This window comes from Carassius gibelio, chromosome A25, assembly GCF_023724105.1.
Source record: "Carassius gibelio isolate Cgi1373 ecotype wild population from Czech Republic chromosome A25, carGib1.2-hapl.c, whole genome shotgun sequence".
Taxonomy (NCBI): Eukaryota; Metazoa; Chordata; class Actinopteri; order Cypriniformes; family Cyprinidae; genus Carassius; species Carassius gibelio.
Window position 1 is genome coordinate 16714347 of NC_068395.1, and position 18185 is coordinate 16732531.

Genomic DNA, 18185 nt, shown 5'->3' on the forward strand with positions numbered 1-18185 from the left:
AGGCACGAATTTAGATATTCATTTATCTAATTAATCTATATGCACAAAGACAATACAACCTTTTTGTCCCCTTTTTGTTTTAAAGCTTGATGAAGAGAGCGCAAGTTGCTGGAGCTGGGAGGAGGACAGTGATGCACGCATAGGAGTGGTTGACAGTTCACGGCACTGTGTACAAAAAATAAGTTTAGGCTTATTAGCGTTAGTGTTACAGAAAGGTATGATTTATGCACTGTTACAACAGTCACTGCTTTTTTTTTTCTTTTTACTATGACATCTGAGTTCATGATTTTAATGTTGTTGTTTCTTGTGGCAGACTAAAGAGTAATGACAGACGGTTGATCTTTGAATAAAAATGTGTTTAGTTAAGGTTTGAAATTCATTATCTTTTATTATAGGCTACAAAGTCTAATATCATAAGCCCCCCATCTCGTCACCTAAGACTGCAGACACCCTTCAATATAGTTGCTACCTCAGGGGATGAGGGGAGCCATCAAAAAAACGACATATATATAAAAACTATATATATATATATAGGCTATAAGCTATAATAGAGTACCGGCACCTCTTTTGGGCCACTTAAAGCACTGGGTGGTACTAAGTACCGGTGCGTACCGGCCCACTTAAAGAACTGGATATGACCATGGAAAATATGTATTGCAAAATCATTGCTTTCACGCCGTTTCATCTAGGTTTTGTAATTATTTAATTTTGTTTGCAAAATGTAATTTTTTTTCTTGCAATACTTTATTTGCTTTTGCAATTTTTTATTTTCGTTTGAAATAATTTATTTTTTTTGCGTAAATATTCGGCATTATTTTGACTCCATACTTCTGACTGTCACAGCAGAAATAAAGACTCACAGGTTTACCTAATAAAATGGCTGGTGAGGGAGCATACATAAATGCATGTATGTGTATGTGTGTGTGTGTGTATATATATATATATATATATATATATATATATATATACACACACACACACACACACACAAACACATTTATATATATATATATGCGTCACACTTTCGCCACAATCCATTTAAATTAATAATAAAATAACCACAATGTCCCGTTTAATGAACACAGTTGCACTTCAAGAGTGGTTTTTGTCAGAATGCATTTAATTCAATTGACATCTGACATTCAAATCACTATTGGGTCGCCATTGTAACTAAACCTCCAGAGTAAATCAGAAACATCATCAATACAGAAAGCCAAAGCGTGGCTGGAAAACTAAGAGCATTAAACACCTGCTTACAAAAGCTTTAAAGTCGGTCTTAATATGTTTATTTCATCGAGCACAATGCCGGGAGACAGTCTGACATGTAAACGAGCACATTTACTGGAGGTCTGGGAGAAGCACTGCTCTATAGAGATGAGTGGTACAGGCACGAGTTATTCTCCTCAGTAGATAGATATATATAGTGTCTAGGGTGTTTATCTGAATGCAACACAGACCCAACAGACATGAACAACTGTAAGAAAGAGGTTAATGGAGTGACAGCAATACAGAACGAGTGTGAGGAGAGTGATGTGTGATACAGAGCTCTATATTGTTACACTGATAAGAGTATATATATGTGATACAAGCAGAAGGATGATTTCACACTTTCAATGGTGGCCACACTTACACCAAACATGAGCTCAGTTAAGGTCATGGGGATTCCAGTTTGGTGAAAACGAAGATGAAAAAAATAAGGGTCATAGTTCAACCTCAAAAAAATAAAAAATAAAAATAAAAAAAATAATCAGATATTATATTTTGTCACTTTTAAAGACCTTTTCTCTTGAAAACATTTTACTGAGCTTTCCTCCTTTTTCTCCTCAAGTGTTAATTGCTTACTGTATCGGGTCAAGACTTTTTTTTTTTATTGCAGTCCTAGAATAAAATACAACAGAATGGAATAATTCTCAATGGTGATTGTTATACAGTACTAACACAGTATTTATAATTAATAATAAATGTATTACTATAATTATCCAATACATACAAGTGTTTAGATTCAATCAGCTTAAATTAAACTATATTTTTAACGAATTCTTAATCACATTTAATGCAGTCTTGTTGAGTATAAACATTCTTTTTTTCTAAAACATCAAAAGCAAAAAAAATTAAATAGCAATTACAATGTGTCATAATTTGGCCATTTTTCTCCAGATTTTTTTCAGAATACAATCTCTCTCTCCTCCATGGAACACCAAAATGATTTATTTAGCAGAAATAATTTGCCAAAAAATATTATTTTGGTATTTGTTGCAATTTGAATCTAAAAGACAGACAGATTTTTCTATTATAGTAATAAGATTTGTGGGGAAATATGCATAATGGTCATAATGCAAAAAGACAAAAAAAATAAAAAAATGTAAATAGCCTCAATGCAAAATAAGTTTTTCAATATTTTGAGATGAACTATGACCTGGGTATGTTATAGTGAGGTTTCACCCAGTTAGTCCTTAGACTCTTGCACTCTATAATGCTCTGCTTGAACTGGAATATTGAAGCCTGCTACAGAAGATCCGGTTCCTCTTCCTCAACTGAACTCTGAGCAACATGATTGTTTTCACAGCCATCTTCTTGATTGTTAGAATTAACCCAGCTGACATGGTTATTGTAAGGACAAAGAGCTTTATTTAGCAAGTGACGTTGACTTTGCCTAATTGTGGGACATCACTAAAGACGCCATGAACCTTCGGAAACGTCCAAAGCAACCATGGTGAGAAGATTCTGATTCGAGTAGATTCTGTCGGGATGTGTGTGTTGAATGCCGAAGAGTCAACTGGATATCCATGTTTCATTAGTGGGGTCAAAGTGCAAATGTCTTGAGTTGAGTCATCAGTTACTGGTGGCCTCGTCGATGGCATCGGCCACATCTGCGACGCCATCCAGACTTCCTCTCGCACGCCAGATCTTCACTGTGCGGTCACTGCAGGGTGGAGCCAGATAAGAGCCAGAGTGAATATCAACCAGTGTAAGGGCTGGGAAGTGTATTCAAATTTATTACATATAGCCTACTCTCTTGGACCATGTGAGTAAATCGTGTGGATTTCTGGTTGGGGGAACTATAACTTCAATAATTTATTTTCTTAATTTTATTATTATTAGTATGAAAATATAAAATCATTTCTTTAATGAAATTTTACTCTAAATGATAAACTAAAACTGCCAGTAGGTGGTGGTAAACGTCTTAATGATTAAGTCATCGAGTCATTAATTCATTCATTTGATTCGTCAAACGGCTGATTCATTCAGGGGTGAAGTAAAGGGTTCTTTATGAATGGTTCATTGAATCATTAGGCTTGTTCGACTTGAAGCGGATCATCGCCATCAGATTGATCGGTGTGTGACATCATCATCATCATCAGACCGATCGGTGTGTGACATCATCATCATCATCAGACCGATCGGTGTGTGACATCATCATTACCATCAGACCGATCGGTGTGTGACATCATCATTACCATCAGACCGATCGGTGTGTGACATCATCATCATCATCAGACCGATCGGTGTGTGACATCATTACCATCAGACCGATCGGTGTGTGACATCATCATCACCATCAGACCGATCGGTGTGTGACATCATCATTACCATCAGACCGATCGGTGTGTGACATCATCATTACCATCAGACCGATCGGTGTGTGACATCATCATCACCATCAGACCGATCGGTGTGTGACATCATTACCATCAGACCGATCGGTGTGTGACATCATCATCACGATCAGACCGATCGGTGTGTGACATCATCATTACCATCAGACCGATCGGTGTGTGACATCATCATCACCATCAGACCGATCGGTGTGTGACATCATCATTACCATCAGACCGATCGGTGTGTGACATCATCATTACCATCAGACCGATCGGTGTGTGACATCATCATCACCATCAGACCGATCGGTGTGTGACATCATTATCACCATCAGACCGATCGGTGTGTGACATCATTACCATCAGACTGATCGGTGTGTGACATCATCATCACCATCAGACCGATCGGTGTGTGACATCATCATCACCATCAGACCGATCGGTGTGTGACATCATCATCACCATCAGACCGATCGGTGTGTGACATCATTACCATCAGACCGATCGGTGTGTGACATCATCATCTCCATCAGACCGATCGGTGTGTGACATCATCATCACCATCAGACCGATCGGTGTGTGACATCATCATCACCATCAGACCGATCGGTGTGTGACATCATCATTACCATCAGACCGATCGGTGTGTGATATCAAAGAACCACTAGAGCTTTAGAGAGCAGACGACTCCTTGAGCTTTTGAATCGCTCTCGCTGTATTTGATGTCACACACCATTCGGTCTGTGCAGCGCCACTTCAAAGCCAACGCATATGCCAATGGTTCAACGCGCCAAATGGTTCACCAAATTCGTTCAAAACATGGATTAAGAAATGAAATGCTGCTGTGGGTTGCTCGGAGATGAACAGTTCTGATTTGTCTTTATCTTCTGGTTGGCAAAATTTTGCAAAACAGACAACATTGTGTCTAAAATAACACAATATTAACTTCTTAATGAACTGTTGTATAAGTATCACATTTGCACTCGTGTGATATTGCACTTAGCCTACAGCTTGTGTGATATGTGTATATATATGTGTGTGTATATATGTAAATGCCCATAAAAAAAGAGCAATATTGTAAAACAACACATTTAATGCACTATTTATTTGACCACCTATCATATCATATCACTCTAGAGTATAAGAGGGCTACAAACAGAATTTTAGAGCTTGTAAATTCAGTTCATTTCCTTGTTTTACTCAATTCAAATGATCCATTTAAATGAACTGATTTAAAACTCAGATTGAACAATTCTTGTGCTTCCTTACTTTAAAATGTTCATGGAAGTTTACTCAGGCAATTTACATGCATTCAAATGTTTAGCTTTGTTTATTACCATGAATTACACCATAATGTTGGTGCACATAAATTGAAATGATTAAATATCTTTTTGTTAATTTAGTGCAAAATATATGCAAAGCTAGGTTATTTTTTACTATACTTTTCATGTAGTCTACTTTGCAACAATATCTGTAAAAATTAGGGCCCTCTGATTACACAGCAAATGACCCAGTTCAGCTCCAGTATGCAGTAGTTCTGAATTGAATCCCGTTTTGATTGATTTCCAGTCGCAGTTTCACGTGTGTGTAATACTCACTCTGATGCAGTAAACAGATGACTGCTGTTGGTAGAGATGCTGTTAATGGGGCTGTCGTGGCCTCTGAGTTCTCCCAGCGGACTCAGGGTGTCCGTGTTCCAGAGTTTGAGAACTCCTCCTCTACAGCCGCTCAGCAGGATGGGAAACGCCGGCACCACTCCCAGAGCACAGACCCAGTCACGATGAGCGTTGGGTACCTGCTATAAGACAACCAACATGTCAACTCCTCAAATCCTGGACAAACACAAACACAGTTTGAGCCCTGATTGATTTACTTCCTGATGATGTAATTAGCCTGATCTCTTCTTTAGCACTGATTAATCAACTGATTGGCTAAGTGTCCTTCTGGAAGTTACTACATCTGCATTATAATGTTGCTAGAGTGGCTCCAGGAAGTAGTACATGGACACTTAAGCCCAGTGTTGGGGTAACATGTAACAGCATGTAACATATGCTGCAGCTGCTTGAGTCTGGATTTCTGCAGAGTTTTTAAAATAAAACTTAAGACAAGACCTATTTTACACCTGCACAAATAAAATTAATATAGCATAACATTAATATATATTACATGCTGTTACAGAACAAACCCATACACAGTCCTGTTGATTATGCCACAGCATTTTGACTTTGAAATGTTGCAATGCTCACTTTTGTTTATTTGAATCATAGCCTTTTGAAGTTTAATAATCTATGCATCACATATCTATGTATAATTTCTTACATATATATATATATATATATATATATATATATATATATATATATATATTTATATATATATATATATATAAATTAAGTCATATTTCTGAGATAAATTCCTTTTTTTATTTTTTATAAAAGTCAGAATTATGAAATACCGTAAAACGCTGAAATTATAACACAGGTTGAAATTGAGAAAAGTGTGTGAACTTGAAACGAATATACTTAAGTATGAACATAATGTAATATTTCCGGACACTTTATTGCATGTTAACTCGAAATCTATTATAGATTAAATTTATATTAAATGTAATTAGCCAATCTTTATTTATTTTAAATTTAAAATCAAATATTACACAACGGTTAAGATTATAATCAAGTACTTTGAATAAACTTTAGTACTTTAGTGAACATCAAAATAAGTGTACTTTTAAGCATGAAAACAGATTTATAAAGATAATGATTTCTAAATGTTTAATTTAATATTATTACAAAGTGCACTTTTTAAAAGTACGTAAGTGTGTTAAGAAGCATACTGTGTTGAGATAAGTCGAATATGACATACTGTAAAACACATTTAAAAGATTAAAAAGTCAAGTTATGAGATGAGAGTAAAAATGTTGACATCCTAAGCCAAAACTGAGATGATCCAAATTATGATGTACTAAGTCAAAACTAAGACAAAAAATTGAAATTATGACAAACAAGTCATAATTCTGAATTTAAAAAGTCATAATTATGAGATTAAAAAAAAAAAAGTTTTTCTTACACGATGGAAATGGGCTTCAGTACATCCATATCGCATATCTGTATCACTGCTTTCCTGAACAATGATGTAAAGACACTTAAAATAATCATTAAGATTTTGTTATACTGTTAAAAAAAGAGTTTTTATGGCCTTAAATTTAATCGAAACAACTGAAGACTTTTTAAGGCACTGTAGAAACCCTAATGACTAGGCATATAGTACATAAATCCTGTAGCAGTTCTAGTCAGGTGGTGCTGGGGGAGGTGGAGGGTTTCAGATGAATGACCAGTTTACAGCTGAACATCTCAAATGTTGAGCAAGCCATCTCATCAGTAGCAAAATCAGTAGTATGTAGTAAATTATATGATTTCTAATTCCTAGAAGACAGTATACACACACACATATACATATATATATATATATATATATATATATATGTATATGTGTGTGTGTGTTAATATTTAATGTATTCATGGATCCTGTCATCAGTACATGTGGGTTGTACCTGCAGTAGGTCCTTGCGGGTCAGGTCCCATTTCTTAATGCCGTTGTCTCTGGAGCCACTAAACAGACAATCTCCCTGAACCACCAGGGACTCGATGCCATCATAGTGGGGCGGCTCGAAGTTATGAGTGGGGCTGACACTACCCACAGCACCCTCTGTCACATCAAACATCTGCAGAAACAAATAACACATCTAAATCACATGGGATTCGGCCATCTTTATGGGACCAGCATCAGTATATTACCTAATAGGAAGTAGATAGGTACATGTAAATAATTACTATGATTTCAATCAAACATTGCCACAAATGAGTAAATCATGGGAATTACTGTTTTTCTTAATTTTTCTTAATTGAAATACATTCACTGTTTGTCCCTAAGGTAATAAATCATTGCAATACTTCTGTAGTGGATTTCTTAATCAAATCATAGTATCCTACTCAAAATAACAGTTAATGCTTAACAACTGCTAAAGTCACACTATCTTCTGTGTTCATGTTTTTTCATATCTCAACAGTCTTGGATATTTTTGGTCTGCCTTGTGCACAGCTGGTGACGGCGTGTGTAATTTTGCATAACATTTGTGTTGGTGTCGAGGATGTGCTGGAAGAGGTTGTGGAGGAGGAGGACAACCAGCCACCTGGAGAGCTTGATGGTGGGGAGAGTCGGAGTGGAGCTGCTTGGCGGGCTGCGCTGACCAATGAGGTGTCTGCACTCCAAGAGGCACCTCTTGACCATGACTATTTATGCCAGGTGAATAATTAAGTGTGGACTATGACCTGCTGCGCTTACATCCAAGTACATTCAACACCACCATTGGTAAACACCCATACAATCAAGAAGGTAAATGAAACACACTTAATGTACCAATGATGTACTGTATTATGGTCTTAACTGACCATAAAAGTACATTAAGTATATTTTATTTACTTTAATAAATAACAAATGTGCAGAGCAAGGGGTGGACTGGAATTCAGAACCACTGACCTAATGTATGCGTGCACTCTGTAGGTGTATTTTTGTGGTTGCTTTTCACGATATATACTCATAATATCAAATTGCACATCGATAAAATAACAATTACGATATTAACTCAGACCATAAATATCGCACACCCCTATTTTTAGATATTTATTATGCATTGTCTTCTTATAAATTTTCAACCTTACATTTTATGCAACTAAATTTAAGACTGTTTAAGTCTTTTTAAGACCGTGGAAACCCTGTAGTCAACATCAAAATGCGTGTACTTTCAAGCATGATAATTTATTATTATTGATAAAGATTTTTAATGTAAAGTTAAACTTTTAATTTAACATAATTACAAAGTGCAATTTTTAAAAGTACTTTAGTGTGTTAAGAACCATACTGTATTTATGAAAGTGTCTCTCTTTAAGTAAACTTAAATAGTATTATTTAATCAATACAATCTAACTAATCTGCAAGTGCAGTTTTTTAAATACTTTTAAGATAAAATACACAACAGGTGCCCATTCAATACAATTCAGCACACCTCTTTTGTATTTCATGTGTATATTTATAATTTAACAAAATCTAACATATCAAAGTTTTAAACTATATTTAAACATTTCAGTAATTCTAATTCCAGGGTTGAAAATATTAATAACCTCATAGAAAAAAAAAAAAAAAAAAAAAATATATATATATATATATATATATATATTTTTTTTTTTTTACTAAGAATGATACTCAAAATTTATGAAGGCTGAATTTCAGGCTCTATTTTGTAACTACTGGAAAGTGCTAACTAACAACTTTGAAATGGCCACTGATATAAAATATATAGATACAGAAACAAGAACCTTGATGTAGTGATCCTTAGAACCAGTGATAACTAGATCCTGTCCATTTCCAGTCTGATCAACAGTCAAGCACATGACTGGACCCAGATGACCCATCAGTTTCCCTGTACACACAAATCTGAGAAAATAGAAGACACAAAATAAATAGAAGACAGTGAATCAATTAGACATACAGTATGATGTAGCAAATCAGGGTTTCTGCAGGATTTCAAAGATCAAATCTAAGAAATTTTAAGACCTTTTTAAAGACCTGCACAAATACAGTTTATACCATGTGAGCAGGGGGTACAAGGCAATGTCTATAGTACCATAGTAAACTGTAAAATTACTGCAAATTACACTTTTTACAGTAATTTTACAGTTTAATAGGGTACTATAGACATTGCTTTGATTTATAATATGATAAACTTTATATTTCAGCCTTTAAACCACTGTTAAGAAAATGGATGAGTCAAAATAATTAATTATTATACTTAAACAATTATTATCAATAAATTATTATTTCAGTTAATTAAATAACATAAATTATGGGTGTGCGATACTGTAAAAAAAAAATTATATCACAATAATATTCTGGGGTTTATCAATAACGATAATTAGATGATACTGCTGAGTGTGTTATTGTGCCGATATCTAAAGGACTACCGTGGACAGCTGACTCCTGATTTTTTTTATTCTTAATATTCTGCATGGTCAGGTCACAGCAGTGATAGAAATGAATAATTTCCAACAAGTTTTATGGCTATTTTTACCTTTAACCCATTTTTTCTAAAAGTGTGCAACATCTGTCAAATTCTTGCATTTGGGTTGTTACCAAGCAAATTAAACTGTATTTAAGATGTATTTACACAGTGTTTAATGCAACTCTGAGGGACATTAAATACTTTAAATTGCAAGTACAAATGCAAAAATAATGTTTTGATATTTTAAACATAAAAATCCCCAACACCAGCGAGCACTTCCGCCAACAACGCCAGCACTTCCTCACCTGCCGTGCACGCCAGTCCCATGGCGAGGCCGGCGCCATACTCTGGTTCTGAGAACTGAGTGGTCTTATCTCAGCAGCAGGGGAATCCCAATTGCCTCCACCCATGCGCCTTCTTCTCCTGGAAGCTCAACCCAGCGGAGGTAAATTATGACATCGGCAACCGTGAGTTATTGGCCATCAAGTTGGCCCTGGAAGAATGGAGGCATTGGCTGGAGGGAGCCAAACACCCCTTTCTGGTTCTCATGGACCACAAAAACCTAGAGTATCTTCAGGTCGCCAAGAGGTTAAATCCGAGACAAGCCCACTGGGCACTATTCTTCACCAGCTTCCACTTTACCATCTTGTATTGCCCAGGGGCAAAGAACGTGAAGGCTGATGCCCTGTCCCAGTGTCACGCTCCTGAAGAAAATCTTGAGGAACCCGAAACCATTGTCACCGAAAAGGTCATCATCAGCCCCATTACCTGGTCTGCAGAGACCCTTCCTCCAATCAATCCTGCTACCAACACCCCGTCGGGTTGCCCACCGGGACACCAGTACATCCCCAGGACACGGCGCACTACCGTCATTCACTCTGCTCACACATCTCTTGGCACTGGTCACCTGGGGGTCAATGAAACCCTCTCGTTGCTAAGGGAACGCTTATGGTGGCCCAACATGGCCTCGGATGTCAGAAGGTACGTGAACGGATGTACAGACTGCGCCGTCTCCAAAAGCCCATGCCATCTACCATCAGGCTAGCTCAATCCTCTGCCCATCCCTAATCGCCTGTGGTCACACCTAGGGGTGGATTTTATTACTGATCTTCCTCCTTCAAGAATATACCAGCATTCTTGTCATAGTGGATAGATTTTCTGTCCACGGCCATGGAAACGGCCAAGTTATTATTTAACCATGTCTTCAGGTACTTGGGCATCCCAGAAGACATCGTCTCAGACAGAGGTCCTCAGTTCATCTCATGGAAGGCATTTCTATTTACTCCTAGGTGTGGCCATCAGTCTGTACTCCGGATACCATCCACAACCAAATGGGCAGACGGAGAGGAAGGTTCAGGAGATTGGATGCTTCCTCCGTACCTTCTGTCACAGCCACCAGAACTCCTGGAACCAGTTCCTTGGGTGGGCCATGTAAGCACAGAACTCCCTGCGACAACCTACCACCGGACTCACTCCATTCCAGTGCATGCTCGGCTACCAACCTCCACTCTTCCCCTGGTCAGGTGAACCCTCGGATGTCCCCGCCATCGACTACTGGTTCCGGGAGAGTTGCATAGGGCCAACTCTAGCAGGCCCTATGCAGGCGCAGAATGACAGCCGACCTTCGCCAATCCGAGGCCCCTACTTACCAACCCGGTCAGAAGGTCTGGCTGTCCACCCAAGGACATCCGCCTGTGCCTGCCCTGCCACAAGCTAAGTCCCAGATTCATTGGCCCATTCACCATCCTTGAGCAGATCAATCCAGTCACATACAAACTACAATTACCACCTGGATACCGGATTCTCCCACTTTCCCTGTGTCTCTCCTGAAACCTCACCATCCTTCTGTTTCTCCCTCCACAGAACCTGGCGAAGCTGAAGCCCCCCCTCCACTCCTCCTTGAAGATGGAGCTGCCTACGAAGTTAGAGACATCCTGGACACCCGGCGTCATGGTGGACGACTTGAATACCTAGTGGACTAGTAAGGATATGGTCCAGAGGAACGTTCATGGGTCCCACACAACGACATCCTGGATCCGAACTTACTAAACACCTTCCACTCCAGTCATCCTAAACACGCCAGGTTCCACCTCCACTCATTCACGACGCACACCCTCACCTGAATACTAATCACTTCCACCTGACCCTCATCATCATCCAGTCACCTCTGCACTACAAATACCACACACACACACTCAGTCAGCGTCCGGTCTTGTTCGCAACAAGGTCTTACCTGTATGCTAACTCTAAGGACTAACTCTATCTCTACTTACCTCTCTCCAGCGATCTCCTGAAGTCTCCAGCCTTCTCCATGCGTGTGTGTGTGGTACACCTCCCTCCTTTGACGCCCTGCTACTCTACCCTGCTACTACGGATCACTTCATCACTTCCATACTCCATATCACTCTACCCAGCACTACCTGCTACTCTGCTTGTGCCTCAATAAACTGTCCTTCTGTTATTCCTCAGCCTCCCGTGGGATTCTGTAACATTTATTGAACTGTTGTATAAAATCAATATCATACTTTTGATTTTTTTTTTTATTAAAACGACACTCTTCGTGTGATATTTACTAATTTAAATTATAGAAATATATATAAAGGTGCATCTCAGTAAATTATTCTGTCCTGGAAAAGATCATTTATTTCATTAATTCAACAAAAATTCTGAATCTCGTGTATTAATTAAAATTCAATGCACATAGACTGAAGTAGTTTAAGTCTTTGGTTCTTTTAATTGTGATGATTTTGGCTCACATTTAACAAAAAGCTCAAAAAATTTGAATATGGTGACATGCCAATAAGCTAATCAACTCAAAACACCTGCAGAAGTGTAGAAGAAAAAGATGCACAACCAATCGAGAGAACCGTAGCCTTATGAGGATTGTCAAGCAAAATCGATACATATAAGTGAACGTCACAAGGAATGGTCTGAGGCTGGGGTCAAGGCATCAAGAGCCACCACTCACAGACGTGTCAAGGAATTTGGCTAAAGTTGTCGTATTCCTCTTGTTAAGCCACTCCTGAACCACAGAAAACGTCAGAGGTGTCTTACCTGGGCTAAGGAGAAGAAGAACTGGACTGTTTCCCAGTGGTCCAAAGTCCTTTTTTCAGATGAGAGCAAGTTTTGTATTTCATTTGGTAACCAAGGTCTTAGAGTCTGGAGGAATGGTGGAGAAGCTCATAGTCCAAGCTCCAAGTTGCTTGAAGTCCAGTGTTAAGTTTCCAGTCTCTGAGGATTTGGGATGCAATGTCATCTGCTGGTGTTGGTCCATTGTGTTTTTTGAAAACCAAAGTCACTGCACCCATTTACCAAGACATTTTGGAGCACTTCATGCTTCCTTGAAGATGCTCATTTCATTTTCCAGCAGGATTTGGCACCTGCCCACACTGCCAAAAGCAACAAAAGTTGGTTAGATGACCAAAGTGTTGATGTGCTTGACTGGCCAGCAAACACACCAGACCTGAGCCCCACAGAGAATCAATGGGGGTATTGTCAAAAGGTAAAAGAGAAACAAGAGACCAAAAAATGCAGATGAGCTGAAGGCCACGGTCAAAGAAACCTGGGCTTCCATACAACCTCAGCAGTGCCACAAACTGATCACCTCCAAGCCACGCCGAATTGAGCCAGTAATTAAAGCAAAAGGAGCCCCTACCAAGTATTGAGTACATGTACAATAAATTAACATACTTTCCAGAAGGCCAACAATTCACAAAAAATGTTTTTTATATTGGTCTTATGAAGTATTCTAATTAGTTGAGATGGTGAATTGGTGGGTTGTTAAATGTGAGCCAAAATCACCACAATTAAAAGAACCAAAGACTGAAACTACTTCAGTCTGTGTGCATTGAATTTATTTAATTTCAATTTCACAATGTGAGTTGAATTACTGAAATGAACTTATCCACGTCATTCTAATTTATTGATACATTTTCTGCCCCCATCGTAAATTATGTGATGATTCTAAGTGCATTTTAATAGACTGATTAATGCATGCACTGAAAGAAAGCACTCTCCATTCACACGCACACTAGTCTAACCTGTTAGACTTCATCACCTAAAGCAGCGGTTCTCAATTCCAGTCCTGGAGATCCCCTGCTCTGCACATTTGTCTCACTTATCGCTTCAGACATTTGTTCTATTCAAACGTTAAGTGCCCTGCAAAGTGGACATCACAGGATATTCCATCATGGTTCCAGTCCAAAATGAACATATATGTTCCATTCAAAGTGCATTGAAGTTTGCGAGACTTTTATTTATTGTAGTTGTATTTATTTGTAGTTTTCCATGTGTGAAGATCCGTGAATGAATGTTCCAAAGTTAAGTAAACTTCATCAGATTTCCCCTGTTCAGGGAGTACAGAGCAATGAACACTGTGTTGAGACTTTGTCAATGGGAACACAGTTCATACATGGAGCTCACTTCTAACAATTTGATTATCTGAATCAGGTGTGCGGTAACAGAGAGACATAGCAAATGTGCAGAGCAAGGGGTGGACTGGAATTCAGAACCACTGACCTAATGTATAAGTGCACTCAAAAGGTGTATTTTTGTGGTTGCTTTTCACAATATACTCATAATATCAAATTGCACATCGATAAAACAACAATTACGATATTATCACAGACCATACATATAGCACACCCCTATTTTTTGATATTTATTATGCATTGTCTTCTTATCAATCCACTAGTTCAAATTTACAGCTCTGTGTGTTTGCAGAGTAAAAACAATACTACAACTCTGGTCTTTCTGTCCCCAAATTTAAGACCTCTTAAAATCATAATTAATTTAATTTTTAATTTAAATAATTTAACATATTTTTTTTTACAATTTAAGACCTTTTTAAGGCCTTACATTTGATACAACTAAATGTATGACTTTTTAAGGTTTTTTAAGACCGCGGAAACCCTGATTTATAGCTCTCCAGAGTGGGTGAAGTAAAGGATGCTGGGTTGAACGCATACCGTCTCAGGTCCCACACACGAACAGAGTTGCCTGCAGCAGCATAGAGAACAGTGCCAGACGGGTTCAGAAAGATCTGGTTGACTTGGTTCTCACCAGCCGGGATGGTCACGGTGCGGTTTGTACTGGCTGCACATGTGTCACCAGTGTTCACCAGACCTGATGATCTGAAGATATAAACACACAATCACAGAGTGAGAAAATCTAAAAACCAGGACACTAAATGGCCATTAAATTAGATCATTTAACTTATACAGGCAAGAGTGTCCTGACTGGAATCAAAAAGTTTTTATGAACATGGTCCCAGGATCATCTGAACTAATTTGGGGAAGATTGTTCTCAAATTCCAAATTTCAAATGTCAGAAAATCTATTAAAACTTTAAGACTGAATGTCTTCAATAGTAAATACAATATTAAAATCACAACTGGACTACCCTAGTGAAAAAGAAGTATGCTTAACTGTAGTAGTGCGCCAAAATGTCGGTAACCAGAAATTGCTATTTCGGCCGAAATAAATTTGTTGCCTAACCTACTAAAGCACATGTAAGGTACCTGATTATATAAAGTATGAAGTACATATAAAGATTTACTTAAGTCCAATTTAAGTGGGTCAAAGAGGAATTAAGCTAGCTGCATTTAAAATAACTTTAAACTACAAAATGTTTTTCATTTAATTGCAATTAACATGTAATTAAGTGTCTTAAAAACATTATTGAGTATTGGTATTCTATATTTATGTTAGGTTGGCTAGGAACTCACGTGAGTGTCCGGATGCACTTTGCAGAGTCACGGATGTCCCAGACTTTGATGTAGGAGGTAGAAACTGTGAACACCAGACTGGAGCTGTAACGCACAGATACCACATTGTTGGGGTGGCCACCTAGAGACATGATCTCCTGTCCTGTGACCAGGTTCCACACCTTACAAGTCCGGTCTGAAAGAGGAAACGGGCCCAGCTTATAAACACTTGTTTGACCCATTATTTTTACTAATAAGAACTAAAGAATTTGAGAACTGAAAGGGATAATCTCAGAGCATTCTCATTTCATAACTCTCTGCTCTAGGTAGCTCTGGAACTACCCTATTCTGATTCATTACCTCTCTTACTGTCAGCGTTAAATCTTAACCTTTTCCATGCCTTGTGAAGATATGTTAGGGACTCTTTCAACAAGAAGTGAATGATGAGTCATTGTCTAACACCAACTATTTTGGGAATCAATAAGATGCCCAGAAATGGGGCAAGATGTTTATGGTCTTTTCTGTGTTGGTCAGGTGAGTGGGTAAGATTTCCACCCATTTTGAGTGGGCATCCACAGTTAGTAGAAAGTATTGTTTGTCAATCTCCACATAATCTATGTGAATGCACTCCCAGGGTGTTGTTGTCCAGGACCATGGATGCAGGGGAGTTCTTGGGGGTTGGTTTCACCCCAGCTCACATTGAGTGCACTTACTAAGTTCTAGATGTCTTGTTTGAGCCCCGGCCAACAGAGTTATACTCTTGCAATTGCTTTCATTCTTACTATACTGGGATGACCCTCATGCAGCTCAGACAACAGCCTTTCCCTATAGTTTGTATTAATGATCACTCTCGAACTCCACTGGATACAGCACTGGTCTGTTTAAAGCTGGTCTTTCCTTTCATGTGTTAATCTGTGACATGACTGGGCCATGCCGACAAAGTTAGGTCAAGCACTTTTGATAGCAAGGGATTTCTCCTAGGTTCAGTGGCAATGTCCATTGCACAGACTGGCAATTTGTCTAGGTGTGAAACCTGACACACAATCTCCTCTTGAGACCTTGGATAGCAAGCAGAGGTTTATGATCAGTTAGCGGGTGGAACTTGTGTCCATACAGATAATCCCATTCCTCTCCTGGTGATCAATCTCTTTTTCTACTGCTTCTTTAAGGACATATGGACCAGGCCTCTGTCAGTAATTTTGCCGTACCTATCTCCAAAGAGTTCTCTGTGTTTTTCAAGGACATCAGAGAGGGAAGTAACGCTCATTGGTGACACATGCCTTAAGCTGAAAATCTCCATCCAGTTTAAGGATATTTTCTGGAGCCAGTTACGCCCCAACAATGGAGATTTGTCTCCTTTTACCACAACCAATGGACGTGACCAATATTGTCCCTTGTAGATGACTGGAACCTTGAGCTCGCCCAGCACAGGGATTTTGTTCCCTGTGTACGATACCACAGGAATTGAGGTTGGATTCAACCTAAAATCCTTACATTTGTCATTATAAATAGACTCTAGGATGAAAGACAAATAGGCTTCAATGTCTAGTTGCATGCTAACCATTTTGCCATTTAGCTAAAGATCAATGTAAATGTCAACCGTCTTGTCGGGACCAGAGTAAACAGTAAATAACTCAAACAGTTCATCATCCACTGCACCCAGTGTCTCTGATGTGTTGCCTGAGCTTTTGCTGATCTTTTGCTGGAGTCACAGTGTTCTTGTTAGAAGGTTGCTTCTGGGTCCAATTCTTGGTATTGTACTGAGAAAATCCATGTCCTCTGCATTTCTCTTTGGCTCCACCAGCATTCTGCACTTTATGCACACTTGTGTCCCTTTATGGTTGTCGGAACACCCAACTCCTTAGTGTCCTTGTGTGCTAATTATATTGTGAGTGTGAGTTTTTTTTTTTTTTTTTTAAAGCAAGATCCTTTTCTGACAGTTACCTTCTATGATAAACTTCACCTGCAAGTCCACAGACAAATTTGTCCCTGAGAGCATCATCTAGAAATGTTCCAAATTCACATTAACTTCTCACAGGTTCCAAAGCCAGAATGTAGTCAGATATTGTTCTTTCAGGACTTTGGTTGTGTTGGTAAAATATGAAGCATTCTGCAATCAGAATTGGCTTGAGCTTAAAATGATCAGAAAGGGTCGGAGTCATTTCTTGGTATGTTAAAATTGTGATTAAATTGTGACCGTGTGTGAAGTGACGTGTTCCCAAGTTGGTGACCTATACTTAGAATTTGTGCTCAGCATTTAACCCATCCAAGTGCACACACACAGTAGTGAACACACACCCGAAGCAGTGTGCAGCCATGTTCTTCAGCGCTCGGGGAGCAGTTGGGCGTTCGGTTCTTGCTCAAGGGTCTCACCTCAGTCGTGGCATTGAGGATGGAAGAGAGGCTGCTCATTCATTACACCCACCAACAATTCCTGCCAGACCTGAGACTCGAACCAGCAACCTTCAGGTTACAAGTCCAACTCTCTATTAGGCCACGACTGCCCCCAGTTAAGTCAATTACTTAACTACTTTAACTGGCTCAACTAAACTTTTCAAGAAGCCATAATACACAGGTCTTAAAACATTCAGGAACTCATATTTTTTCCACTATTTATTTGCTTCAATCCTTTGCTCAAATCTATCTGAATAGGTGTCAAAGTCCTCTGTCGTACTGTCAAACTCAGGAACCCATCCTATTGTGGCATTTTTTCTATTTCTTTTTTTATTGCGTCTAGTACTCTTTCTTCTCCTACACACAAATTTCTTTTTAAACTTTGAGGATTCCCAAATTAGGTTTTTAAAGTGCCCCTTATTATGCCATTTCC

General features: G+C 38.7%; 1 protein-coding gene across 4 annotated transcripts in view; it reads right to left on the bottom strand.

Annotated features, from left to right (window-relative positions):
- Positions 1 to 1099: 1099 nt before the first annotated feature.
- LOC127947112 (kinesin-like protein KIF21A) overlaps positions 1100 to 18185 on the bottom strand; it is a 58702-nt gene continuing 41616 nt past the window's right edge. For all 4 annotated transcript variants that reach the window (XM_052544078.1, XM_052544079.1, XM_052544076.1 and 1 more), the window contains 6 exons: positions 15380 to 15554; positions 14622 to 14786; positions 8972 to 9089; positions 7150 to 7320; positions 5198 to 5397; positions 1100 to 2923 (listed from right to left, as the gene is read on the bottom strand). In XM_052544078.1, coding sequence (XP_052400038.1) covers positions 2833 to 2923; positions 5198 to 5397; positions 7150 to 7320; positions 8972 to 9089; positions 14622 to 14786; positions 15380 to 15554 — 920 coding nt within the window. In that variant the 3' untranslated portion in view covers positions 1100 to 2832. The remainder of the gene's footprint in view (positions 2924 to 5197; positions 5398 to 7149; positions 7321 to 8971; positions 9090 to 14621; positions 14787 to 15379; positions 15555 to 18185) is intronic.